General features: G+C 53.9%; 2 protein-coding genes across 2 annotated transcripts; both read left to right on the forward strand.

Moving 5' to 3' along the window:
- Positions 1 to 85: 85 nt before the first annotated feature.
- Positions 86 to 13,719, forward strand: KARS1 (lysyl-tRNA synthetase 1). Its single transcript, XM_060253676.1, has 14 exons — positions 86 to 176; positions 438 to 561; positions 793 to 958; positions 1,999 to 2,092; positions 6,550 to 6,736; positions 6,813 to 6,938; positions 7,315 to 7,434; positions 8,225 to 8,387; positions 8,557 to 8,730; positions 9,002 to 9,087; positions 10,801 to 10,886; positions 11,213 to 11,339; positions 12,904 to 13,047; positions 13,539 to 13,719. Exons 1-14 carry the CDS (start codon positions 121 to 123, stop codon positions 13,626 to 13,628), a joined length of 1,743 nt encoding a protein of 580 aa, XP_060109659.1. The 5' UTR covers positions 86 to 120; the 3' UTR covers positions 13,629 to 13,719.
- Positions 13,720 to 15,834: 2,115 nt separating this feature from the next.
- On the forward strand, positions 15,835 to 26,674 carry ADAT1 (adenosine deaminase tRNA specific 1). The gene is made up of 9 exons (XM_060253704.1): positions 15,835 to 15,999; positions 16,273 to 16,338; positions 16,432 to 16,486; positions 17,024 to 17,154; positions 17,806 to 18,346; positions 20,838 to 20,983; positions 21,387 to 21,486; positions 22,837 to 22,923; positions 26,367 to 26,674. Exons 1-9 carry the CDS (start codon positions 15,837 to 15,839, stop codon positions 26,497 to 26,499), a joined length of 1,422 nt encoding a protein of 473 aa, XP_060109687.1. The 5' UTR covers positions 15,835 to 15,836; the 3' UTR covers positions 26,500 to 26,674.
- Positions 26,675 to 26,919: the final 245 nt, after the last annotated feature.

The raw sequence follows: 26,919 nt of genomic DNA on the forward strand, positions 1-26,919 counted from the left end.
GACACCCGACTCCCGGCGAGGGAGGGAAGGTGGGCGGGGCTAGAGGCTGTGCGCATGCTCATAACTCCTCCTCCCCCGCCCACGTGGCTTCCGCTTCCGGGAGCGACCGCTGCCGGCAAGATGGCGACGCCCGCCACGAGGGAGGGGTCGGAGGCCGAGCCCCGCCTCAGCAAGAAGTGAGTCCTCCCGCCCGTCCTCCCGCCATGCTCTCCCGGGCCCGGCTGGTGCTGGTGTCGGGAGGGGTCCGGCCGGCCTGGCCTCTGTCGCTCTGCTGCAGCACCGGCCGCCCTCGGCCTCCGCCGCCTGTCCCTCGCGGCCGGCGCCAGCAGCAGCAGCAGCAGCCCAGGTGGGTGGGTGAGTGTGGCGGGCGGGCGGGCGGGCGGGGGGCGCTGACGCAGGCCTCGCCGTCTCCCTCCCTCTCTCTCTCTCTCTCGCAGCGAGCTGAAGCGGCGCCTGAAGGCGGAGAAGAAAGTGGCCGAAAAGGAGGCGAAGCAGAAGGAGCAGAGCGAGAAGCCGCCCGCCGAGGGGGCCGCCGACGAGGACGCCCTGCTGGACGCCACCGTGAGGAGCCCCTCCCCCTCCCCCTCTCTCTCCAGGGCTGGGCTGGGCGGGCTCCAGCGACAGACCTCTCTGCCCCCCCCCGCGGCCTGGGAGCCCAGCCTCGAGGGTTTGCGCAGGCAAGCCTTCTCTCCCCCCCCCCTTGCAGCTCTTCTCACGGCCTTGCAGGAGGGGGGAGACAAGGCAACGTGCAGCTGAGGCTTTAATGGGTCGCCGGCCCCTGTGTTTTGGCAGCAATATTACAAGATCCGCAGCCAGGCCATCCAGCTGCTGAAGGGCACGCCTGAAGATCCCTATCCGCACAAGTTCCACGTGGATCTCTCCCTTACAGACTTCATAGACAAGTACAGCCATCTGAAGGCGGGCGATCACTTGGCTGAGGTCACAGTGAGAGTGGCAGGTAAAGGCATCGTGCCCCTTCGCTAGGACAATGGTGGCTGTGGATTACTGTGGTGCCCGAGGAGGAACTTTGCAGACCAGCCTGAGCAGCATCATGGGAGTGGGGGAGCAGTGGGACCCCTCAGAAAGCCCCTCAGGGGGACCTGGTGGTTCAGGATCTGGCCCATGTGGAGGTCTTCTGCTCTAGCTCTTCAGCTGCTGCCGCTCTGTGAGATTGGCCTGTGGTGAAGGTGTCAACAGACAGGCGGTCAGTCTGAACAAGCTTGTTTCCAGCTGCTCTCACTGCAGCAGCTTTCTGTAAGGCATAAGGACCTTTGATGGCCTAGGTCATATGACCGTGTCAGATCTCAGAAGCTTAGCAGACTTGGCTTGGTTGCTACCTGGATCAGAGACCACCAAGGAAATACTGGGTTACTTTGCAGAGAGAGGCAATGGGAGACCACTTCTGTATGTCTCTTGCCTTGAAAACCCTCCAGGGTCACCATAAGTCAGCTGTGACCTGAATGGGCATTTTCCAACACTACCAAAGACATAACAGAGAACCAGTTTGGTGTAGTGGTTAAGTGTGTGGAAGAAATGGGTTTGATTCCCCACTCCTTCACATATACCCGCTGAGTAACCTTGGGCTAGTCGAAGTTCTTGAAAGAGCTGTTCCCTCAACAGCATTTCTCTCAGAGTTCTCTCAGCCCCACCAGCCTGTTGTGGGGAGAGGAAGGGAAGGAGATTGTAAGCCTCTTTTGAGACTCTGAAGGTCTCTTTGTCTTTTGCTGATTCAGATAATTGAGCCACTTACGTTGTATCTGGATGGATAAAAAACCTTTTCCCAAGGTTTTGGATAAGAAGGATTTTTTTTGGTGATGGCTGGAGCATATCCCCTGCATGCATAAGCAGAGGCTCTACTGCTGAGCTGTAGGTTCTCCCATAAACATTTTCATTCCTCCAGTGATGCTGTTTCTGTTTTCACCACACTCTTTGACTATGGTGTGCCTCTGCTGTGCAGGGGGGAAAGACTTCCTTGTCCTGCTGTAACTTGTTCTGTAGGTCGGATCCATGCAAAACGTGCCTCTGGAGGGAAGCTGATCTTCTACGATCTTCGTGGAGAGGGAGTTAAGTTACAAGTTATGGCAAACTCCAGGTAACCATCGCTAGAAGGATAGCGAGAGCTTAAGATGTTATTCCCTTTGCTGGCTCTTGGCGGGGTGCCACTAATACCGGCCACTAAGGTCAAGAGCTTGGGAGTGCTCCTGGAGTCCTCTCTGGCAATGGAGGCCCAGGAAGCAGCCACTACCAAATCTACCTTTTTTCATCTTTGGGCCCTTTTCTGGAGCATGATGACTTAGCTCCATGCTATGGTCATCTCGAGAATAGATTACTGTAATGCTCTTTACCCTTGACCCTGACTTGGAGACTACGGCTAGTGCAGAACACTGCAGCGCGGCTGTTAATGGGGCTCTCTAGATGGGAGCACATTTGGCTAGTGCTAAAAGAGCTGCACTGGCTACCTGTTGTGTTCCGAGTCTGTTTCAAGGTGTTGGTTTTGACCTTTAAAGTCCTTTATGGTTGGGGCCTGCCTATCTACAGGACTGCCTTTCTCCACATGTTCCCCATGGGCAGCCCAATCCAGACATAAGGGGCGGCTGGCCATGGCATAGCTGGTGCGCTGCTAGTAGACTTCCTGAGGACTTCAGCATGCTCGAGCATGGGGAGGGGAGAGGGATAGCTTGCCATGAGGGAGACGGTCGCTATGGCAATGCCGCTGGCAGAGGCACAGAAGGGAGGTGGAGGCAGCTGGAGGGGAGGGCCAGCCCACCCCCCCATTGGCCAGTCCTGGTGCATGCACCATGGCTCCTGACAGTCAGGGATGGGGACAGATGGCCCCAGAGAGGCTGATAGCCATCTCCAACCCGCCCCCAAACAGAGAACGGAGCCAATGATGGGCAGACCATCACAGTCAAAGGAGAGACGGCCCACCAACATGGGGGGGGGAACAGGAGTGAGGCTGGGCATGCACACACAAGAAGCCTGGCTTGGTGGTGAGGTGGGGGTGGGGGCGAGACAGGCCTGCACGGGACCATGGAGAAGCCGTCAATCCCCTCACACCCTCCTGCTGTCAGAGACTCTGCCAATGGCAGGCAGACAAGCAGGAAGTACCAAGTGGAGGAGTTCGCTGTCATAGACAGCGGCTGGAATGTGTATCTGGGAGTGAGCAGCCCAGCAGCAGATGCCCCCCCACCCAGAGACCCCTATGCTGCCCTGATGCCCCCTGCCATGTGCACGGAACACCTCCCCCGGGGGCCGCAGAGCTCAGAGTGCGAGTGCATCAGCCGCAGAACTCTGAGTCCACTTCATCAGCCCCCCATTAGTGCTCTGTGCACAACAGCCCTGTGGGGTTGGGTAGGCTGTCAGCCCAGGCAGGCTGAGGGGTGGCACTCCTCTCCCCTGTCCAGCCACACGGGGGGCAGCATGGCGGCTCATAGACCGTTCCCCCACCCCCAAATGAAGTCTGCCCACCCTCCCAGCCATTCCCTCAGAGAGGCCACCGCCGGGGGGGGGGGTGTACCCAGGGAATATGCAGCAGATGCCAAGCAGGAGAAACAACAGAGGGCGCAGCTCAGACTTTATTTTTCCGGAACAGAGTGCAGCAGTCCCTGACACGCGCTGGGCAGTCTTGCCTTGGGCGAGGTTCCATTCCGAGCGGCGGGCAGAAGCAGCTGAGGGAGTGGGGGGGGGGGCTGTGGAGCGGCACATGCTGAAGACTTTGTTGGAGTCCCACCTGCAAAATGGAGATAGAGATCCAGAGCACCTGCAGGGGCAGCGACTGGAAGAGCAGACTGTGTTTCAGCCAGGTGCTCTCTTAAAGGGACAGTCTCTGACCCACATCCCCGCAACAGGGCAGCTGCCACACACACCCCATGCCCTTCTAGGGGTTGGAAACGCGGCAGAGGGCAGACCAAGGGCAGGGAGCAGGCGGCAGCACAGGGGAGCGGGGTCAACAGATGCCCCCTGCTGGAGCCCACTGCCTGGATCACATGCCAGAGACACTCGCACACCAAGTGGTCGAGAGCGAGGGCAGGAGGAGGCGGGGGGCGGGGAGTGGAACTTACCCAGCCATGGGCGACAGTCCTTGCATGCAGAGCCTCCGGGAGCCCGGAACTTTTGGAGACCTGGAAACGAGCAGTTAGCTCCAGGGGAGAGACCTCGTTATCCCCCTCGCAAGTAAAAGATACTGTCAAAGCTACTGCACAGTGCAAAACCTGTCACCAACTTGCCTGTCTGTATGGCTGGGAGCTCGCCGGCAGAGCTTCCCGCCACGCGCCCCTCTTCCTAACAACTGAGTTGTGTGAGGCAGAGCAGAAGTATTTCTAGGAGGGGGGGGCAGTCACGGCATTCTTTAAGGGGGTTCCGAGCTTCCGCAGCAGCAGTGGCAGCCTTTTTTTGGTTTCAACGAGTGCCTATGGGGTACGCCGCAGTTTTTGCGGGTGTAAAGTTGCGCTTCTCGGGGGGGCGTGTCATGGGTCAAACTGCTCAGGAAGCCGCCTAAGCCTGGCCGCGCCTCCAACTTCACCCCTCCTCCACCTGAACGCCGCGCTTCACCTCACTTCTGCCCGCACTCGGGTGCGGCCCTCGGGCAGCCCCTCGCCCACGTACCTCCCCTCCGCTCTGGTGCCGCTGGTCATACTTTGGCGCAAACCCTTCCTGCGCTCACGCACCGGCTGGTCTGCTTCCAAAAGACTTTCCGCCCGCCCCTCTGGATTGCGCTCAAAATCTACTGTCTGTCCCTGGACCAAAGGAGGCCAGACTGTGTTCCACATGGGTTAGGGCCTTCCTGGGGGCAGCACCAGAAATGTGGAATGCCCTCCCGGAGTCCATAAGGGCCCTGTGGAATCTTTCTCAATTCTGAATTATTCCAACAGGCCTTCAGTGCCTAAACTGGGAGAGAACTGCCACTTCACACCACTGAGGAGCTACAAACATTATAGGATCACTAACCGAAAAAGAAAGATCCTGCGTATGTCGAAGTTGTACAGCACCACAAAATGTATATTATTGGTTTTAAATTGTATTATAGATGTTTGAGTTGACTGTTAGTCGTCCTGAGTCCGCTTGCGGAGAGGACGGGATAGAAATCTAAAGAAAAATAATAAATAAATTGAAGAGGTAGTTGTTTTTCTGGGTCCTCAGAGATTGGATGTCATGGCAGAGAAGATAAATGATTACAGCCTGGGCATCCTAAGATGGTCTGTCATCCCAGGCGGACAGCTTTTATGTCAATTTTGTATTTATTCCTGTGTGGAGGAATTTTTATTTGTATTAGGCTTATTATGATTTCCCTACTTTGCTCCTGCTTTGTCATAAATTGGTTGAAAGTTAAAAAGCAGCTTCCCGATTTCTTGCTATAGCCTTTCTGTTGCAATGTAGAACTATTTAGTAGATTGTAAAAAAAAATGTGTAGCAAGTTCCTGTAGTCCTACATCCTTCATAAGCTTGATTGGCTTTGAAATTTTTCTCATGGCCGGAGTAATTATTTACTCTCAGTGGCATCTTGTCGGTGTCCTGTCATCATACTAGGCAATGTAACCTAAGCCATCTCTGGTGGGGGGATGGGGTGGGAAGGATACACAAAGACTGTAGGCATTGCTGAAGACTGGTACATAGAGAGGTTGCAAGGAAGCATGCTTTAGGTGCTTCCAGTCTCTGTTTTTGGATATGCTCTTGAGGTCGCACATGTGGATAACTGGAATTATCATCAAGAGTTCTGTCAGGTTCTGTGTAGCTCTCACCAACTCAGGCTCTTGGGTGTGAATCAGATAAGGATTTTATTGAAGAGATACATGTTCACAACAAGACATTCCTTGTTAGGACTAATGACCCAGGGCAGGGCCAGATACTTATTCCTTAGGCATGGAAGTTAGTGACAGAATCAACTCAAGGTGGCAAAAAGCGTTCAAAATATCTAACTGATAAATCCCCCCCCGGCAACTCAAACATTGTTGAGTGTCTTTTCAAAAGAGTTCTTTTCTCAGGCATGTTGATTAGCGCCTGCTGCAGTCCAAAGTCAGCCATGCACGGGGTTGCTTTTCTTTGAAGCATGAACAAGCAATAGTCACCACCAAGATAATACAAGCATATGACATATAACCAGAATCAACTAACAGTATTGGAAATCAGATGACATAAAACCATTGGCAAGAAGTGTCGTCTTGACTGTTCTGATGCAGCAGATATTAGCCTGTTAACGTAACAAATGCGGTCACATAACTTTCTTTATTCCCAAGAAACTTACAATGTCTTTTTGTCCCACTGTGGTCTCTTGGTAAGTTGAGAATATCCTTTTGTCCGTGGCCCAGGATTACATAGCCCTGAAATTCGTCCAGTTTTCCCAACAGCTCACTTTTTTCAAAGACAATAGAACACTGCATGTAGTTCTTTCCCTTTGGGGGAGAGACTGGTGCTTACTGGTGGAACATGTGCTTTGCTTGCAGGGTGAAAAGAGAAGAATCTTTAAAAGGTCTGCTTTTCTACCCCAAGGAAGGCTAGGCTCTACCCCCCGATCTACAAGTCCAGCAGTCACTTCTTTTTTTTAAATTTCAGAAACTACAAATCTGAAGAAGAATATTTGTGTATTAACAACAAACTTCGGCGTGGAGACATTATAGGGGTTCAGGGGAATCCCGGCAAGACAAAGAAGGGGGAGTTGAGCATAATTCCTTCTGAAATCACCCTGCTATCACCCTGTCTTCATATGCTGCCTCATCTTCATTTTGGGCTCAAGGACAAGGTATTAGCCAAAGCTGGGCCTCTGGGGTATTCCTTTTAGTTTGCTTTGTGTTCTAAACGGAGACATTTATTTTTAGGAAACCAGATTTCGGCAGAGATACCTGGATTTAATTCTTAATGATTTTGTGAGACAAAAGTTCATTATCCGGGCAAAGATTATAACGTACATTCGAAATTTCCTAGATGAGCTGGGATTTTTGGAAGTAAGTGTTTCCCCCCTCCCGCCGCCCTTGCCAGCTTGCATGCGATTTACTGTTCTTTGGATGTCATTTCATGTTCTGTTTAAAACTGATTCTGCTGTGGGTTCAATAAACAGATTTGGGGTTATGGGTGGATTTCTCTGATTTTGTTGTTACGACTGTATCATGGGCTTGGTTTTAAAGTCAGGCATACTTTAAATGCAAAGGGCTTTTAGGATATTAATTGTTCATTCTTCTCTCTTGGGTTTGAGAAACTGTGGAAAAGGGGCCTCTCAAACTCGTGGAGGGCCAGACCCTTGATGCAGAGTGCTTGGATGGCCCCTGGGCGGAAGGAGGAGGAAGATAAGTGTTGCTGGTTTCTCCCTGCCTGCTTTGTTAGGTGGAGACGCCCATGATGAACATCATCCCTGGGGGGGCTGTGGCAAAGCCTTTCATCACCTACCACAATGAGCTGGACATGAACCTGTACATGAGGATCGCACCAGAGCTCTACCACAAGGTGAAGCCTCGGGAGGACGGGCAGTGGCCTGCTTTGCGTGATGCTGGGGTAGCCGGGGATGTTATGGGCACGGGGGAGGGGGGCACACAGGGAACAGTTGCTGCGCAGCAGGAGAGACTTGTTCAGTAGAAGGACTGCCCTGTAGGGGTCCTGAGCAGAACAACTGTGGAAGACTTAAAAGCTATAGAATCATAGAGCTGATGATCCAGGGTCATCAACCCCCAGCACAATGCAGGAAATTATATTTTCCCCCCCTCCCACAGACACACACACACACACACACAGTGACCTTGCTTCATACCCAGAAGATGGTTTTTAAAAAAAACCCTTCCAGGATCCTGGAAATGCCTCAGAGGAACAGAACCCCCCTCGGGTCTTGAGGAGTTCTCCTTGCTTCTGTTGGGTTCTGCTGGCTGAGAGGTGGCCTGCCATCTGGGAGGCAGGTCTGTGTGAAGGAAGGAGCTGGGAAGAGAGGGGAGCTGCTTGAGGCATGTCCTCTCAGAGTCTCTCTCATGTGCTCTGGAAAAGCCTCAGAGGAACAGACCCCCCCTCGGGTCTTGAGGAGTTCTCCTTGCTTCTGTTGGGTTCTGCTGGCTGAGAGGTGGCCTGCCATCTAGGAGGCAGGTCTGTGTGAAGGAAGGAGCTGGGAAAAGAGGGAGCTGCTTGAGGCATCTCCTCTCAGTCTCTCTGATGTGCTCTGAAAAACCTCAAATTCGCCCTTGGGTCATTGCCTGTGTGAGCAATTCTGTTTCTCCTCCAGAAGAGACCACGTGGCTTTTATGTATTTCAGACGCTGGTGGTTGGAGGAATGGACAGGGTCTATGAAATTGGGCGCCAGTTCCGAAATGAAGGCATTGATTTAACACACAACCCAGAGTTCACCACTTGTGAGTTTTACATGGCTTATGCAGACTACCATGACTTGATGGAGATCACGGAGCACCTGCTTTCAGGTTGGTGACTGGGAGGTGGGCTTGAGGTAGGGTTGCCAATCCTGACTCCACCCCCAAAGTCCCCAGATGTTTCCTGAGCTGGACCTGGCAACCCTAGCTTGAGGGAGGGTCATATGTGGGGGCGGGGGGTGAGCATGGACAGGCGTGAAGCATCGCCTTTTCCTTGCAGGAATGGTGAAGTACATCACGGGTGGTTACAAGGTGACATACCATCCCGAAGGCCCTGAAGGCCAGGCCTATGACATCGATTTCACTCCGCCCTTCCAGAGGATCAGCATGGTGGGCGAGCTGGAGCGAGTGCTGGGTGTGAAGCTCCCTGGGACAGACCAGTTTGAGACAGAAGGTGAGGGGGGGTGCCTCCCTGCAGCCTCTCCTGCTCATTGGCTGTGGAGGACAAGCCCAGCGCTTGCTGCTGGTCCTGCATATGAAGCCCTTTGTCTGAGAGCTTTCCAAGAGAGTGTGCTGGGTTGTGGCATGGCTGTTCTGGCTGTGTGTTGGCATTGCTGGCTGAGCCCACCAGCCGGTGTTGACGGCCATTCCAGGCGCCTGATTCTGATTCTTCTCGGGGGTGGGGGAAGCACAGCTGCAGGAATATCTCTGCTTTGCGTCCACAGAGACTCGCACCTTCCTTGATGCCCTCTGTGAAGAGAGGGGGGTTGAGTGTCCATCCCCTCGGACCACAGCCCGGCTCCTTGATAAGGTGAGTGGAGAGGGACCCACACTGGATTTGTTCAGTTGTAGACTGTTTGGGAAAAAGAGCCTGCGTGCGCTCTTGTGTACTCTATTGCGGTCTGTTTAATAACAGAGGCTTTGGAAGGTTCAAGTGCCTGTGTGCACGCTTGCATTTCTTATCCTAGACTGTTTAGAAGCAGAGGCTGCTCAAAAGTAGAGACTACAGAGGTTTTCTCATCACCCCATTCTTATTTTCTTGTAATAAATGTTTTGATAGCATAGTGTTTCTAGGTTCACCTGACATTTCTGTTTTTATAGCTTTGCTTTAACGCAGGAGTCCCCCTTTTCCCCACATTGCTTCAGCTGCCTCCCAAAGAGCACTGGAGGCTGGGCTGCAGCTCACTGCCTTGGAGCTCAGGATCTTGACACTGTGACCCTTCCCTTCTTTCCTTTGCACTTACTGCATTAGTAGAAGCAAACTTCCACCGGCTGGGCTGGGCTGGGCAGAGCCGGGCACAGGGGCTTGCTTTCTGCTGTGGCTTGGATACGCCTAGCCCAGGGGTGGCCAAACTTGCTTCATGTAAGAGCCACATAGAATAAATGTCAGATGTTAGAGAGCTGCAAGACATGAACCTCAGATGTTGGAGAGCCACAAGACAGAGAGAGAGGTGTGGAAAGAAAGTAACTTTAACTGGCGTGGCTTGGGGGCATGATTTAAAGGGAGAAACGCCTTCTCCAGGCAGCCCAACGTGGCAGTGGGGGCGTCAAGAGCCACACAATGTATGTCCAAGAGCGGCAGTTTGGCCACATCTGGTCTGGCCTGTGGGAGTGCCCCCTCCCCTCCCCTGCTGGCTGCTTTCCTGGGCAGGGGGCAGGAGAATAGCAGTTCCCATACCTGCCTGGCAGGCTGCCCTCAGACTCTCTTTTTGCAGAGGGGAGGCCGAACCTTTGACATGAAGCACCAGGAAGTGAGAGGCCTCCCTCGCCTCTGTTGGGGTCCAAGGGCTAAACTGACAGGCTGAGCTGGTTCTGTCACATTCCAGTCCCACCCAGTGCTTGCCTGCTGTTGCTACCATTAATGAATACTTTCATGCAGGGCTTTTTTTGAGCAGGAACGCAATTCCAGCTGGTTTGGTGTCACGGTGTGTGGCCTAATATGCAAATGAGTTCCTGCTGGGCCTTTTCTGCATAAAAGCTTTGTGTGAAACAATGGTGATGACAGGGGTGTGGCTTAATATGCAAATAAGTTTTTTAAAAAACAAGAAAAGCCCTGCTTTCAGGTGTTCAAAACCTTTCACGCCCAGGCTTGTGTAACCCGTACAACAGCCCCGTAAGGAAGGGCAGAAGTTTTATCATCCTTAAACTGGCTTTGGGGTGCTGAGGGAGACAGACAGTGGCTTGGAGCTGCCTTCCGGGGCCTCATGCAGAGGGCGGTCTTTCACATCACCTCTGACCTGACCCTGAGGCCAGGGCCTGAACCTGCCACCTGTTGACCCGCAGTTTGGGTCAGTAGTCTTGTTTCTGCCGGAAAAATGGACCCGGGGACTTGCAGAGTGGTGGCTTGGTCCCTTTGGCAAGCAGCTGCCTGGGCTCTGTGACCCAGAGAGCCACATTTCTTTGCTGGCCTTCCTCTGAGGCCGCCAGCAGCAGGAGGGAGGGGGTGTTGCTGTGGATCACAGTCTTGTGCCTGAGACCGAGGAGCAGCAGTCCAACTGAAAGATGCCCCCCTTTCCCCCTCCAGCTGGTTGGGGAGTATTTGGAAGTGACGTGCATCAACCCCACATTTATCTGTGATCACCCTCAAATCATGAGCCCCCTGGCCAAATGGTAAGTATATGAAAAGATGTGCATGCGTTCAGAAGTTTTGGTGGGTCAGGCGGGGTTGTGTAAAATTTATAATTCTTCAGAAGTTCACTTGCTTTATGATTCCAAACCTCAGCTAGGGCTGATGATTGCTGGAGAATGCTTCAGAAGTCTCTAAAGCAGTGGGGCAGAGGCTTTGCACTCTTGCTAAGTGAAGGGAAAGGAATTCTGCAGGTGGAGACAAGATGAGTGTGGAGACTCACAGCGGGGTGGGGGCTGAATTGTGGGCTGGGAGCGGTGCTGGCCATCTTTGTGCTCTCATCCTCTTCTTCCCTGTTGCATCTGCACAGGCATCGTGTGCAGCAAGGACTGACGGAGCGCTTTGAGCTCTTTGTGATGAAGAAGGAAGTGTGCAACGCATACACAGAGCTGAATGACCCTTTTCGGCAGCGGCAGCTCTTTGCAGATCAGGCGAAGGTGCAAGACAGGACTTGAGCTGCTGAGGGCAGAATATAAATCCAATGTCGTCGTCTTCTTCCCTCTCCCCACAATGAATCAGGGGGTCACTTTGTGGAGGGACAGGAATGTTACTGAGGCTGTGTGTGGGGGGGTGAAGTTGTTCCCCCACAGCCATTTCTTGGATTGCTGCCTGTTGCTCTGAAGAATTTACTGTGGGCGATGTTAGGCACGGCATCTGCTTTGTCACTGGCAGGGCCTGCAGGCTGAGGACCTTCTGGGTGTCCCCTCCTTTCTTCCCTCACTGCCCCGCCACCCAAAGCTTGCTGCATAGGAGTGTGTCTGTCCCACACATCAGGGGCATTGGGTGGATCTGTGCTGCCTTCCAGAAGACGGGGCGGAACAAAGAATCATCAGAGAGCTCTTGCCCTCATTGGCACCTGCAGCTTGGTGGCCGGGGGCAGGCTTTGCAGTCAGAATGCTTGAGGTTGAAGGTCATTGAGATTTCCTGTAGCAAGACTGGCAAAGGCCTTCCCCAGAGCCGCCTGAGTATGCCGAAGGGGGCAATATTGGCTGAAAGGAATGCGTGCTCTTGCTTTTTTTAAGGCAACCTCACCTATCTGCTGTCCTTTCAGTTCTCGTGGTTCTTGCCAAAGAGCCAGTTTGGTGTAGTGGTTAAGTGTGCGGACTCTTATCTGGCAGAGCCGGGTTTGATTCCCTCCTCCACTTGCACCTGCTGGAATGGCCTTGGGTCAGCCATAGCTCTCTTTTCTGGGAGAACCGGGTTTGATTCCCCACTCCTCCACTTGCAGCTGCTGGATTGGCCTTGGATCAGCCAGAGCTCTCTTATCTGGGAGAACCAGGTGTGATTCCCCACTCCTCCACTTGCAGCTGCTGGATTGGCCTTGGATCAGCCAGAGCTCTCTTTTCTGGGAGAACCGGGTTTGATTCCCCACTCCTCCACTTGCAGCTGCTGGATTGGCCTTGGATCAGCCAGAGCTCTCTTTTCTGGGAGAACCGGGTTTGATTCCCCACTCCTCCACTTGCAGCTGCTGGATTGGCTTTGGATCAGCCATAGCTCTTGTAGGAGTTGTCCTTGAAAGGGCAGCTGCTGTAAGAGCTCTATTAGCCCCACCCACCTTACAAGGGTGTCTGTTGGGGGGGGGTGGGGAAGGTAAAGGAGATTGTGACCATTTTGAGATTCAGAGTATAGGGCGGGATATAAATCCAGTGTCATCTTCTTAACTTGTGGCTGAAAGCGGAGGAATTTGCAATGTGTGATTGTCCCCTGTCTCATTGGAATGAATCTCCTGTAAATGCAGGATTATTTTTTTTACTTTCACAAATAGGAGCTAGTGGTATCTGTCCCAAATGTGGCCCTTGCTGGCCAGCCTAGATGCCAGACGGTCATGTTCGGTGGCCGCGGGCCTTGTCTGTCATTCTCTGCTCAGACTGGGCGGGTGTGAACCTTTTTGTTTTTGTCAATGTCCTCTTGAAATTTGAGGGCGAACTCTGGCAGGGGAGGGCTTTGATGCATTTGCTGCCAAGGTTGACTGCTCTTGCCTCTTTCCCCTTTGCCATCTAGGCTAAAGCTGCTGGAGATGACGAGGCGATGTTCATTGACGAGAACTTCTGCACAGCTCTTGAATATGGGCTGCCCCCCACCGCTGGCTGGGGCATGGGCATCGACCGCTTGGCGATGTTCCTGACCGACTCAAACAACATTAAGGTGTGAATTCCTGCAGTGCCCAGAGGGGGTATTAATTGGCTTAGGAAATACAGAGTCTCATCTTACCAGTTCTGGAAAACGTTATTCTGGTTGCCAGTTGGTTTCCAGGCCCGTTTCCAAGTGATGCCTCTAACGCTCCGAGCAGTCGCAGAACGGGCTTGAAGGGCGGGCTACTCCCATGCTTTTGGGCACAATTCAGAGCACTGGCTCTTGCCTATTAAGGTAGGGTTTTTTTAAAAAAAATGGTTTGTATAACCTGGTTCCAGCATGAGGACTGTTCTGAGGGGATGAACCCTTGGCCCGCTCAGCATTTATGCTTCTAGGTTTTCACCGGCTGGATTTTAGTGGTTTGTTTACTTGTATGTTTTTATGATTTCCACTTTATTTGTGAGGGGTGTCTAAGCAGTGCCCTGGAATAAGTGGCTGCCCTCCATGGCGGTGAGTGGGGCCTTCTCGGCCGGCTCTGATGAGCGATGTCCTCTCTGTTCCAGGAGGTGCTGCTGTTCCCTGCCCTGAAGCCGGATGACAAGAAGAAGGAGGTGCTGCCTGAGCCCCCTGCGGAGGAGGGCACTTCAGTGTGACCCACCCGGCTGCAGAGGAGGAGGCTCTTTGGAGACTTGAACACAATTGCATTTTTTCCAGTCAAGAATAAAGGAGATCTTTGCTCTCTCATCCTCACATCTTCATTGCCATCATCAGTATATTTGATTCTCAGTGTGTCCCCTCCCATCTGCTTGGTGTCATATTGAGAACTGTAAATAATGTAGATCGAAGTGGCCAAACTTGCTCACTGTAAGAGCCACAAAGAATAAACGTCAGATGTTAGAGAGCCACAAGACATGAACGCCAGATGTGGGAAGGGAGGCAAATAGATGGGGGAGGGAGAGGTGGAAAGAAAATAACTTTGAATGCATTCTCCAAGCTGCCGGCTGGCTTGGGGAAATGATTTAGAGAGAAATGCCTTCTCCAGGCTGGTGGGGGCTGCAAGAACCACACGTGGCGCCTCAGCTGCAGTTTGGCCAGGCCTGATGAAGATCAATACTTGAAGCCAGAGATTGGGACCACGGAGGGACAGGACTGAGAAACGTCTTAGCTTTGCAAAAAAAGGAAAAGTGCCTGTAGTGTCAAGACATGAGTGCCCACAGTAGCTATTGCTAGGCAGCCTTTCTGGCCTTGGTTTCTGTCAGCAAAAGTTGAGGGGAGGGGGTGCCAAGGGCTGATTTGGCTCATGGGAGGGAGGACACGTGGGGCCTGAAACCACATGGCTGTCCTTACTCAGCCAGGCAGCTGCCCCCCACCCCTGGAAACCAGTGTGATGTAGCGACTGGTGCTTCAGGGGAGGATCTGGAAGACCCAGTTTGGAATCCCACCCCCTCCCCGTTTGGAAGTTTGCTGGGTGACTGGGCCTTTCAGAGGCAAAAGATGTGTGCCCCTTTGCCATCTCCAGTGAGGCTAAAGATGGAGGCATAAATGCAGTAATTATAAATATAGCTGAAGGCCAGAGACTGTTAGAAGAAGTGGAAAGTTGAGGATATACAGAGTAGAGGGGGCCCGAGGCCCCTGGGCTGGCAGCAGCTCCTTGGGGGAGGGAAGGGGAGGTGGGGGGGGGCTTTCAGGGAAGGCGGAGAGGGAACAGTCAAGAGGAAAGCGAAGATGCTCTTTGCAGGTCCTGCAGCAACCACGGGAGAGGTGTGTGACTTGTAGTGGGGCCGGGCACGGTCCCTGAGGGGCGGCTTGCTGCCCCTTCTAGTGCGAGGCGGAGCCACGTGCGCTCCTTCCGCAGGCGCAGACAGGGCCGCCGGGCTCCTCCCCCTCGGGCCTCTGTGGGCGGGGCCTGGGGAGAAGGAGGGCTGCCGCGATTGGTTGCCCGGGGGCGCCGTTTTCGAGCCGAGCCTGCCGAAGACACGCGGCTCGGCTGCGGAGGGACTGCGGGCCAGGGCGCCCTCCGAGTCCGGCGGTGATGGGGGGCGGGGCACCGTCTCTCCTCGCCGTCAGTCAGTCTGAGGCCCCGCCCTCCCCCGTCAGTCTGAGGCCCCTCCCTCTTTCCGCCTCAGCCTGGGAGGAGGAGGAGGGGGGCTGTGGGGGCGGGGCACCGTTTCTCCTCCCTGTCAGTCAGTCTGAGGCCCCGCCCTCCTCCCGCCTCAGCCTGGGAGGAGGAGGAGGGGGGCTGTGGGGGCGGGGCACCGTCTCTCCTCCTCCCTGTCAGTCAGTCTGAGGCCCCGCCCTCCTCCCGCCTCAGCCTGGGAGGAGGAGGGGGGCTGTGGGGGCGGGGCACCGTTTCTCCTCCCTGTCAGTCAGTCTGAGGCCCCGCCCTCCTCCCGCCTCAGCCTGGGAGGAGGGGGCTGTGGGGGCGGGGCACCGTCTTTCCTCCTCCCTGTCAGTCAGTCTGAGGCCCCGCCCTCCTTCCGCCTCAGCCTGGGAGGAGGAGGGGGCTGTGGGGGCGGGGCACCGTTTCTCCTCCTCCCTGTCAGTCAGTCTGAGGCCCCGCCCTCCTCCCGCCTCAGCCTGGGAGGAGGGGGCTGTGGGGGCGGGGCACCGTCTCTCCTCCTCCCTGTCAGTCAGTCTGAGGCCCCGCCCTCCTTCCGCCTCAGCCTGGGAGGAGGAGGGGGGCTGTGGGGGCGGGGCACCGTTTCTCCTCCCTGTCAGTCAGTCTGAGGCCCCGCCCTCCTCCCGCCTCAGCCTGGGAGGAGGGGGCTGTGGGGGCGGGGCACCGTTTCTCCTCCTCCCTGTCAGTCAGTCTGGGGCCCCGCCCTCCTTCCCGCCCAGCAGGGGGAGGTGGCCAATCCGGGATGTGGGGCGCGGCGGCCGAGGCCTGTTTCCGCCACTACGAGGCGCGGCTGCCCAAGCGGGGCAAGCCCGACCCCGCCCGCGGGCAGTGGACCCTCCTGGCCGCCGTCCTCAAGCTGCACGACGCCCCGCCGGGGGCAGCAGAAGGAGGAGGCGAGGCGGCGGGTGAGTGAGGAGCCCTGGGCAGGCAGGCCGGCCTTCCCCTTCCCGTGTGTGGCGGGGCACCCCTCCCGCCAGGTGACGGAGGAGGAGAGGAGAGCCGGGAAGAAGCCGGCGGGAGAGGCTGGCAGAGCCTTCCCCCCCTGGCGGCTCCCAAATCCCTCCCCCCGCTGCTGCAGCCTCCCACACAGGGACTCTCCGCCTTGAGCCTACCGTCTTCTTCACCCTGCACACTTCTCTCTCCTTCCCTCTTCTGCCTGACATGGTTTTCTTTTGTAGCTATGGAGGTTGTTGCCATGGGAACTGGGACAAAATGCATAGGACACTCCCAGATGAGGAAGACTGGTAAGCACAGTGCCTCCCGCCCTGCCCCCAGCTGCTGGCCCCCCGGGGCTTAGTCCCCCCCCCCCCCGGTTGACTTGGGTGCTGGTCTTGCAGGGGACGTTCTCAACGACAGCCATGCCGAAGTGGTGGCGAAGAGGAGCTTCCAGAGGTGAGCAGGAACTGCAGGGTTCTGAAAGGCTGATCAGTCTCTCATCCAGCGGGAGTCTTCCTTTGGGGCTCCTCATGGGGCTTGCCAGGAGAGCATGGTGCCACTTGCTGCAACATGTGGGCTACTAAAGAGCTGTCAGAATGTAACAGGTGAAACACTGGCATGCACACGTCCCCTTCTGTTAGTCGTGCAGCTAATTTCTGGGGGACATCTGTGGACGATGTCTCCACTTTTGAGTCCTGGCTCACCTGTCTCTCACTAGCAAAGACTCAGGTACCTGACTTTAAAGAGACCCAGGAGTGAAGAAGTTGCCTGGGAGCTGCTCTTTCTAGAATCACTTGGTTGTATATGGAGGAGAACGACAGCAATGCTGGGGGTGGGGGTTGCTCCCTGGGGACTGCCTTCTCTCTCTTCAGGGGGGAAGGACAGCAGTACTTCCTGGTACCTTTGTAGGGAGACCCAGGAACTGTGTCGGGCGCGGAAGGGGGGCAGGGTTGGTTCTTTGTCTCCTGAGGAAGTGATTCTCTCTCCCACTAGGTACCTCCTTCACCAGCTGTGGCTAGCAGCCATGCAACAAGAAACCAGCATCTTTAGCCCAGGAACTAAGCAAGGGATGTGGATTCTCAGACCACACATCACCTTTGTTTTTTTCTCTAGTCACACCCCTTGTGAGTATGTTGAGTTGGTCTTTGGGCCTTCTCTTGCCCCCCACCGGAGTAGCCATCTCCAGTGGGGAGGGGGGTTAAGTCTTGGGGGTTAGCTCTAGCAAGGAGGCTGCAACACATCCTCCCCTCCCTTCCAGACGAGCAACTGGAGGGCTCTGGGCCCTGATCTACTTCTTTCAGCCTGAGGGACTTGATTGGGGGAAGGGGAGTGAAATGAGGCACAGAACCTGGGTAAATCAGAGTGAACTCTGTGAATTGAGGGCTGCGGGTGCCTCTGATGTGGATTGGAGGGCTCTCTGCCACCGATGGTGAGTGTGAAGGAGACGGGAGTGTTTCACGCAGGGCTGGCTGTAGCCTTGGTATTGCATTTTGCTTTCATGCTTTTGGACAGCTGATCTGTCTGGAACTGGCCGCATCTCATACTCCTGTGATTTCCCTCCCCAGTGCTGCTGGTGAAAGCAGCATGCATGCTTGAGTGATGTTTCTGATGCTGCATCATGGACACATTCCCAAAAGCATGCCTGTGTTCCTGAATCTGCCTGGGGGTGGGGAGAATGGTGCCTCTGGCCCTGCTTCCCCTCCCCCCTCTGGCAACCTTGGTGATGCCTGTCCCCAGGAGAGTCTTTCTCTGAGCTGCTTTGCCATTTCTTCCAGGTGGGGATGCCTCCATAATCCCAGTGACAGAAGAGGAGGCCCAGCCATGCCAGCCCCTGAGCCCAGTGCTGGCTCCCAGGGACAGCACGAACTCTGGAGGGCAGTGGAATGAAAAGGAGGCTGAAGAGACTGCAGTTGGCCCTTACCCCAAGAGAATAAAAGTGGATGCCCTGCATTCAGCACAGGGGTTTGCCCGTCCACCTGCCCTGGGTGCTGCTGAGTGCCCTGCAGCTGTCTGCAGCCCTGCCCAAGCAACGGATGTCCACAGGACTGGGGCAAAGTGTGTCCCAGGAGACGCAGGTGACTCCCAGCAGCCTGGCAGCGGGTACCACACGACGGGGCTCCTGCGGGTCAAGCCAGGCCGTGGGCCCAGAACTGCCTCCATGTCTTGCAGTGACAAGCTGGCTCGCTGGAATGTGCTGGGCTGGCAGGGCGCCCTCCTGATGCATTTCCTCCAGCAACCCATCTACATGTCAGCTGTGGTGGTGGGTGGCAAATGTCCTTACAGCCAGGAGGCCATGGAGAGGGCCATTGTGGCACGGTGAGTGAGTTGTGAGGAAGCCATCCTGAAGAACTGCTAAACCGGGGGTGCTCTGGCCTGCAGGGGCCATTTCCATCATCCTGCCCTGCTGGGTTTTTCTCTGCCGCCGCTACCACGTAACCTTCGTAAGGAATGGCCCACTGGGAGGTTGAGGGTCTTGAGGCCTGGCCTCTGTGTCTCTCGCTGCTCAGCAGCACCTGGTCGTGGCGGGGACATCTTGCTGGAGGAGGAGCCGCTTGCCAACTGCTGGCCTTGCCCTGGCCCTTCTAAAATAGCACGTCCAAACTGGTGGACGGCGATGCGGCACAGAGAACTGCTCCCAGCATCCAGAGTTGCAAAATATTTATTAAAAATATTTAAAAGTTTACAAGCATGCTTCTAACACAGCACCAGGTTGAGCAAGGGATACCAGAAGAAATTGGTACAACACAAGTCCTCTGTCCCTTTCTTTATACATGCCCTATCAGATTTTAGAATACAGGACAGCCTCTTTTTATTTAGGATGTTACAGATCCCTATAGAGTGACCTTTACTTTGAAACTTGCTCCAGCTCTTGGTTGAGCATATGGTCAATGACTGCCTTCCCAGGGAAGAGGTCTGTGTGCTCTTCTGGAGTCAGCACCCAAGGAAAAAGACCTCCTTCCTGCAGCAAGGAGTTTTTATCATATCTGTTTCTCCTCCCCCTGGCCAGGTTAAGGGAGCTTTTTCTCTTTCCTGGAGAATTTGTAGCATTCCGTTCTTCCAAAACTCTGTTCCCTGCTTGGAGAAAGGGAAGATTGTGATCTCTCCTGTTAGATCTATTAGCATTGGAATGAAGGGGGGGTAGAAGTACATCTAAGAAGCAATTGCACAACTCTTCCCCATGCCTGTTCTCTGCCCGGGGGGGGGGGGTGTGAAACAAAATGCACAGTGGAGGCTTTGCTCATCTCAGACCTCCCAGGAGGAAAAAGAATGCAGTTCTTCACATCTGGTCCATCTGCTTGCTTGCAACAGCTGCTGAGCAAGGCCTGGTGGCCCAGCCCATTCCACTGGGGATGTGTCAGTGAGGCAGGGGAGGCAGATGCCCCTTGACAGCCGAAAGTGGCTTGGGGGGCCAGTGAGGAAGAAGATTTGGAGCACCAAGCGTGTGGTTGGGTTTTTGCTTCCTGAAATGCGTCTTTCTGCCGCTGCTCTCTGATTTTCCCCCTGGAGGCTTATTTCTGGTGGCATTTCTGAGGCTTGGCCCCCTCTGCTGTCAGTGGTGGTGGCAGCAGCGAGGGGGGGTCCCCTACCTCAAGGGGGGAGGAGCACTTGGACGCAGAAGGACAATGGCTCCTGTCAGCCCCAATTGGTCTGTGGGGCAGACTTCCCGGGCAGCTCTCTCCTTTGCCTTGGCAGAGAGCTGCATCCCAGGGAGGGGCAGGTAGCCAAAAGGGCCTTTCCCCATTGCCATCTCATAGGAGGGACCGTCTTGGACAGGGCTGAGTTTGGAGTGCTTCCGCAAGCCTGGGTAGTCTTTAGGCTTGACTACTGAAATGTATGCTGTTCGAGGCTACCCTTGAAGACATTTGGGAAGCTTCAGTCAATGCAGGAGGCGGCTGAGGCAGGAGCAGAGCAGCTAATCTGGAGTCCCGTAGCTCCTGAGAGATCCACAGGGTTTTGGGGTATAACAGCCCCTTTATCAGATGCTTCCGTTTCAAAAGCTTCTGCCCTCGTATCTACAACTGGTTATTGATATGCTGTGCCCTGTCTGCTGGTGGTGTGTTTTATTCATTGCTTTTACTATTAATTTTAATTTGGTGTTTGATATGTAGGGTTTTATTGTTATTTTTATATGTTGTGATCAGCCTTGAGCCCGTTTACGGGAAAAAGGCAGAATATAAGCCGACCAAATAAATAAATCTAGCTGCTCCACTGCAGACCAGGCAGCAGTTTCATTGGCCACCCCTCTGTGTTTCACTTTGGTTCAAGGCACTGTGGTGATCTTGGGAAGCTGTTCCACCCTGTGGGGATCCTACAGATACGGTCCTTCCTCTTGGGCCTCTTCTGGCCTATGATAAGCCTTCTAATCCATTAAACTGCTGGCTTGAGGAACCAGGGAAAATGTAGAAATATACCTGCTGGATGGAAAACAGCAGGAGAGGAGCATCTGTTAACCAACTGGTATCTTTAAGGCTACTGGCAGTGAGTTCCGTAATGTAATTCCTTCTTGAGTACAGGAGGCCTCCTGTTTGCCTCTCCTGAACCTATTGCCCATCAGCTCAGTTGAGTGCCCCTGAACTTGTTATGGGGAAGAGGCAAAAGGTTTTCTCTGCTTTCTCCATGGCCCACCCCCTCCCCCCTGGCAGGCTCTGAAAGGTCCCAGGCCCTTCCACCCTCCAGCCATTCCAGTGCCTTCATCACCTTGGGGGTGCACTTCTGCAACAGCCTGTGATGATGCCACTGCCCTGCCTTCTGGAGCTTGGGAGAGGAGGTTTGTTTCATTCTTCTGGATGTTGTCTTTTGCCTGCAGGTGTCGGCACATTTTTCATTTACCAGATGGCTTCCAGGTTTACCCGGTGAAAATCCTGCAGTCTTGTTTGCGCTTCAACCACAGCCGGCAAGCAGTTGAGGACAACCATCTTCAGAGCCAAGGCAAGGTGGTTCCATGTGGGGCAGGTGAGTGAGCACTAAGGCCTGCCTAAGCAGAGAGCAGCTGAGGAGAGGAGGGGTCCCTGGGATGATGGGGGAAGTTGCCTGGATGCAGTGGGAGCCAAATTGCTTTGAAACTGCAGCTCACCCATCTCCCCAGCATAAGCAGACATGTGGCGGCTCAGGGCTGGGAGGAAGGCTGTGGATAAGAGAAGCCTCTGCTCTGAGCTTGGACAGTGTGGGTGGGCTGTTTGCAGGGCTTTGGGAGGGGGGAGGATGGCAACAAAGACTGCACGGGAAAGGCAGGCTCAGGGAGAGGGAGAGGTGGTGCCTTTGAGGAATGGGAGGGTGCAGAAAGGAGCTGGGGGATGCTGGGTGTTGTGCTCTGTGTGCCTAGCAAGTAACTCCTGCTTGGTCCTCTGTTGATCAGCCATCAGCTGGAGCAAGATTCCTGAAGACCCACTGGACGTCACTTCCAACGGCTTCAAGCAGGGGACCACCAAAAAAGCGGTTGGCAGCCTGAAGTGTAGGTGTGTTCATAGCCGGAGAGGAGTCTCAAAGAGACCACAGTCATGCTGGAGTCCCTCCTGCCCTTCTCTTGAAGGCTGGACACAGCACAACCAAAGACTCTGTGTGTGTGTGTGTGTGGTGCACACCCACTCCTGGGAGGGAGGGGTGTGAGAGAGCAAGGGCCATACCTGATTTACTGAAGCACGGATGGCTTTATGGTGGATGTTCGATTCTTCATTTACCCGCCACAGAGAGTTGGGGGTGGGGCTGTGAGTTTGCCAGGGAGGGGCAGAGGATTGGATTGGTAGTTTGGAGGCCCTCGGTGCAGAGGCAGTGTTGGGGCTGCTGGGCTGCACCAAAGAAGAGCCATCTGGCATAATACTTAGTGGGCTGGATTAAGTTTGAGAAGCCTGGTGTCATCCTGGAAAAGATCTGGTGGCCTAGTGTGTGCACACCCCTTCCCCTCATAACCTCATTTGGAAGGGCCAGACAGAGGAGCAGGAAGTCACATGCAATGCCGTGAGCTCTGTGGAGGAAAGGTGGGATAAAAATGGCATCGTAAGCACAATGACAGGAACAGCTGAATAGCAGCCACCAAAGGGGGGCTCTGCATGCTTCATCCTGATCTCCTCCAGGTTTTGGACAGCCAGCTTATGCTTGGGAAACCTCTGCTGCTTGCTGACTGTCCTGCAGAGGTGGCAGGGTTGATCGTGTTCCTCTTGTCCTTGTGATGCATATTGGACAGGCCACCAGCTTGGTTGTACCCCAAAGCCCCCAAACTTTGACTTACCTTCGGTCCACCTGGGGTGTGTTGTGGGGCCTCTTGAAATTTCCTTTCTGTACCCCTTGAGGCAGGCAGCAGAACCAGTTTTCACTGGAGTGCTTTGTGGAGAAGGGGAAGTCACTCAGGGTGGCCGTTCAGGGCTGAAGCTGAGCCTCTTGGCTTCCTCCCAGAAACAGGCAACTGGGCTGCTGCATAGTTTTCACAATGGCGGCAGAGCCCCCGAGTGTCTTGATGGTCCCTTCAATGGGCAGAGGCACTGTCCTAATGCCTTGCAGTGGAGAATGTCCCGCTGCACTCTGGCAGCTCCCCATCAGGGAGGATGTAGCTCAGCAGACCTCAGGATACAGGAAGGGCGGCGGGGGGCAGTGGAGAGGCTGAAATCCTGGGGTGCTGCAACAGACACGGTGGAGCTCATGGGTCTCTGGCTATCTGTCAAAGGTAAATTGCACACTTGTGGAACCCTGATTTGGATCAGTCAATTAACACTTCTGTCTTTGCTTGGTTTAGTTAAAACCAGCCCCTTCCCCAAAATGTTTATTAACATTATAAAGGGAAGAAAGAAGGAATTTGATCTCTCTTTTGGCAGGTCTCGGATCTGCAAGGTAGAGCTATTCCATGAATTCCTGAAGATAGTGGCCCAAATTCCACAGGAGAATTTGCCAGGAACTCTCAGGTGGGAAAATCCTTCTGACTGGTGTGTTCTGGGTTTCCCTGGCCCGGGAGGGTTGCCTTTGTTTCCCTTCTCCCCATCTTGCCCCCCTCCTGTCCTTTCCTCCTCTATATTGCAGTTAAAGATGGGTGTTTTTAGGGAGCAGGCTGCTGCCACCATTCCTGTGCTCCACTTAGAAGAGATGTCCAGGATCATCTAGTCCAACCCCCTGCACAATGCAGGAGAGTCACGTGCCTACCCCCAACCCCACCCCCAGTGACCCCTGCTCCATGTTCAGAAGGTGGCAGTAAGCCTCCAGGATCCCAGAGAAAACCTCCAAACTGGCCTGGAGAAAAATTGCTGACTGATCCCAAAATGTCGATCCCTAGGTGTGTAAGAAAGCCATGAGAATTAAGCACTTATGCAACCCTTCCTGCTCTCCCTTTCATTATCTGCCTAAGTTCACAGAGTCAACGTTGTTGTCAGGTGGTCCTCTAGCCTCTGTTTGAAAGCCTCTAAAGGAGCCCACCACCTCCCAAGGAGGCTTGTTCCACTGATCTTCCTGATGTTGAGCCAGAAACTTTTTAAATTTACTTTCAACCCATTGGTTTTGGTCTGACCTCCTGGGGCAACAGAAAACATTTCCACGCCATCCTTGTGGCTTGTCTTGGCAGGAACCAGCTCTGCATAGCTGCAGGCTTATCATAAGCGTTCCAGAAATGCAGATCTTTCTCAGCCTAGGAAATGGCTTGGGGCAGTTTGGCTCCTGCACCATCTGGAAGCTGGAGAGCCCAGGCCTGACTTCGATGCTGTGAGGGCAGTGCTTGTACTCTGCTGGCCAGGTGTCCGTTATGCAACTGATACATCCTGTCCCCATCATGTCCCCCCCAGCAGTTTGGCAATTTCCTGTGGAATTCTTAGAGTCTGTTGCTTGTTTCCCCTCTGTCTCTGTCCAGGAAAATGGGACTCAGTTGGTTTTGAGTAGAACCAGCCTTTCCTCCCTTTGACGGGGCCCGGGGGCTTAGTTCAGCAGAGTTCCCCAGTGGGTTGGGCCTTGATCACAGCAGTTCAAGAGCTCCGCGTGCAGTTGGCTGATCTTGATTTTCAAAAGGCTGCCTCCCCACTTGGCTCTGGCAGTCTCCCCCTTCTTTTGGCTGCCTTCTTTTACAGAGGGCTGGCTGAAATCTGTCATAGCTCCGGTGGGGAAACATGTTATAAACTGGATGCAGCTGGTGTGTGCCAGATGCTGTTTGATCATGTCCCCACAGGGTGGGCACAGACCCCTCATTTTCTTTGAACATGAATGTATGTAGTCTTTTCATGCATGCAAGGGTAGGTAGAGGCTTTCAGAGACAGCCAACAATAACTTCTTGCAGAAAGCACACCGAAGGGAATATCACAAGCATAGCAGTTAAGAAGAGGAGGAGATTGGAGTCATGTCCCACCTTTCACTCAGAGTCTCAGAGTGGCTTACAATCTCCTTCCCTTCCTCTCCCCACAATCAGCCCCTTGTGTGGTAGGTGGGGCTGAGAGAATTGGGACCGACCCAAAGTCACTGAGCTGGCTGCATGTGGAGGAGTAGGAGATCAAACCCTGTCTGCTGCTCTTAACTGCTGCACCACACCGATAGGGATAGCCCTGCTGGATCAGAGCAGTAGTCCATCTAGTTCGGCATTCTGACACAAAAAAGCATGGACGCTGAGGCCTTCTCCTGACATCTCCTGGTATCAGTATTCAGAGTCTTACTGCCTCTAAATGTGGTGTCCTTGAGTCACCAGGGATAACATCTGCTGATAGAGCTCTCATCCATGAATCTGTCTCATCCCCCTTTAAAGTCATCTATACCTGTGGCCATCGCTACTTCCTCTGGCAGAGAATGCCACATATTAATGGTTCTGTGTAAATAAGTAAATAAAGAAGAGCCCTGTGGCGCAGAGTGTTAAAGCTGCAGTACTGCAGTCGGAACCCTTTGCTCACGACCTGAGTTTGATTCCAGCGGAAGCTGGTTCAGGTAGCCGGCTCCAAGTTGACTCAGCCTTCCGAGGTCAGTAAAATGAGCACCCAGCTTGCTGGGGGGAGGAAGTGTAGATGACTGTGGAAGGCAATGGCAAACCATCCCGTAAAAAGTCTGCCGTGAAAGCATTGTGAAAGCAACGTCAACCTAGAGTCGGAAATGACTGGTGCTTGCACGGGACTACCTTTACCTTTTTAAATAAGTACTCCTTACTGCCCATCAAAAGTCATTGGTTGCCCTTGAGTTCTGGTATTTTGGGAGAGGCGGAATTCTATTTACTCTCTCTACCCCATGAATATTTTTTTAAACCTTTCAAGTTATCTCCCTGCCCACCCCCACCCAGTCATCTCTTTTCTAAAAGGAAAAGTCCCAGACTCTTCCTCATATGAAAATTACTCTCCAAGCCTTTAATCATCTTCTGCACATTTTCCAGCTCAGCAATGTCCCTTTTGAGATCTGTACAGGGGAAGGTAGAATATTTTGTCCCACTGTGCATCATCTTAGATGTACCTCTATGGTTGGAGAGATCCTCCTAGAGTTCTTCATAGTTGCCCTTGGTTTTCAGCTTCCTGTATAATTCTGTGTTACTGGCAAACTCAGCCACTACACTGCTCATCACCACTATCAAATAATTAATGAACAAATTAAATAGCACTCTCCCCTTCCCCCCCCAAAAATCCTTCTGGGAGCCCACTGCTCACTTCCCTCCATTGTCCAGTGATTCCCACACTCTCCTTTCTGTTACTGTTCACCAGTTTTTAATCCTTAATAAGAGGAACTGTCCTTTTGTCCCCAGCTAAGAGGACTCAGGAGCCTTTCCAAAGTTCTCCTCCATAATCCTTCCTCTGGGATCCATTTGAAAGAGAACAAGGAGCCTCTTCTCCTGACCCGTGTTCCCTCTAAACTGCAGAGTCTTGTCAGCAAAATTCTACATTCAAGGTGTGAGCTCCGGCATTATTTCGTGTGCTCTGGGGCCATTCTTCCTGAGCTAAGACAAACATGTGAGCTGGAGGCTAAAAATCTGTGAGCTGGCTCATGCTAACCCAGTTTAGAGGGAACACTGCTCCTGTCCTCATTTTGTGACCTCCTCCCTCTCCCACTGGTCTGCCTCTGGTGAACCAGGCTGCGTTGCTGCACAACTGAAAGGTGACAAGTGTTGCTTGGGCAGCGGACCCTCCTGATAAGTGTGAGAGTTTTCTGCTGGCTTCAGGTGTGAAGAGCTGTGGAGTGTCTCACCAGGTGGTGGTGGTGGGGTCCATAGGGTAGTGTTGACCAGTTGTTCAGAAAGGGGGGCCATTGCTCAGCCAGGAAGCCCCATGCCAGAGCACTCTCGTAGGTGGCCTCCTCTAGGCCAAGGCCTTTGCCGAAGGGGAAGTCTCCTTTTGTGTTTGGGAGGGGGTGGCAGAGGGAGAGCCAGTCAGGGAAATGACACCCCCCGCCCCCTCCTCTTCAGATCTAAGAGACTGCAGACCTACTGGGAGTACAAGGAAGCTGCCACCGGTTACCAAGAGGCTTGGCAAGAGCTGTGGAGCCAGGCCTTCTCTTCCTGGGTGAGGAATAGCCGGGGTTACCTGAACTTCACCTAGCAGGAAGGAGCCATGCTGGCGAGAGAACGGATTCCCTCTGCTGCCTTGCTGCTGACAGGACTGCCTTTTCCACTTGCACCCGTCTGGATTGTGTTCCTATAAATGAGGTAAATAAAGTTCCACACATGCTGCAGGGCTCTCGATAAAGAGGTTGGCTCCTCAGCTCAGAGAATCATATTTGATGCCCCTTCAATTGTAGACACTGAAGAACAACAAAAAGAGGCACCAAAAGAGGTGATTCTTCAGTCTGCTGTTTTGAACCAAGGGAACTCGCCTAAAAGCGGAAGCTGCTGGAGAGAAAAGGATGAGATGGGAGTCTCCCGAGTGGCTCACAATCTCCTTTCTTTTCCTCTTCCCACAACAGACATCCTGAAGGCTGAGGCAGGTGGGGCCAAGAGAGCTCTGAGAGAACTGCTCTGA

The sequence above is a fragment of the Heteronotia binoei genome, chromosome 14 (genome assembly GCF_032191835.1).
Source record: "Heteronotia binoei isolate CCM8104 ecotype False Entrance Well chromosome 14, APGP_CSIRO_Hbin_v1, whole genome shotgun sequence".
NCBI lineage: Eukaryota > Metazoa > Chordata > Lepidosauria > Squamata > Gekkonidae > Heteronotia > Heteronotia binoei.

Excerpts from the sequence above, each read along its gene's own strand:
- ADAT1 (XM_060253704.1), top strand. The coding sequence starts at position 15,837 with ATGTGGGGCGCGGCGGCCGAGGCCTGTTTCCGCCACTACGAGGCGCGG. Across the intron at positions 17,155-17,805 it reads TTTCTCTAGTCACACCCCTT|GTGGGGATGCCTCCATAATC; the intron begins GTGAGTATGTTG and ends CATTTCTTCCAG. Across the intron at positions 20,984-21,386 it reads GGTGGTTCCATGTGGGGCAG|CCATCAGCTGGAGCAAGATT; the intron begins GTGAGTGAGCAC and ends TCTGTTGATCAG.
- KARS1 (XM_060253676.1), top strand. The coding sequence starts at position 121 with ATGGCGACGCCCGCCACGAGGGAGGGGTCGGAGGCCGAGCCCCGCCTC. Across the intron at positions 959-1,998 it reads GGTCACAGTGAGAGTGGCAG|GTCGGATCCATGCAAAACGT; the intron begins GTAAAGGCATCG and ends CTTGTTCTGTAG. Across the intron at positions 6,737-6,812 it reads ATTTTGGGCTCAAGGACAAG|GAAACCAGATTTCGGCAGAG; the intron begins GTATTAGCCAAA and ends ATTTATTTTTAG.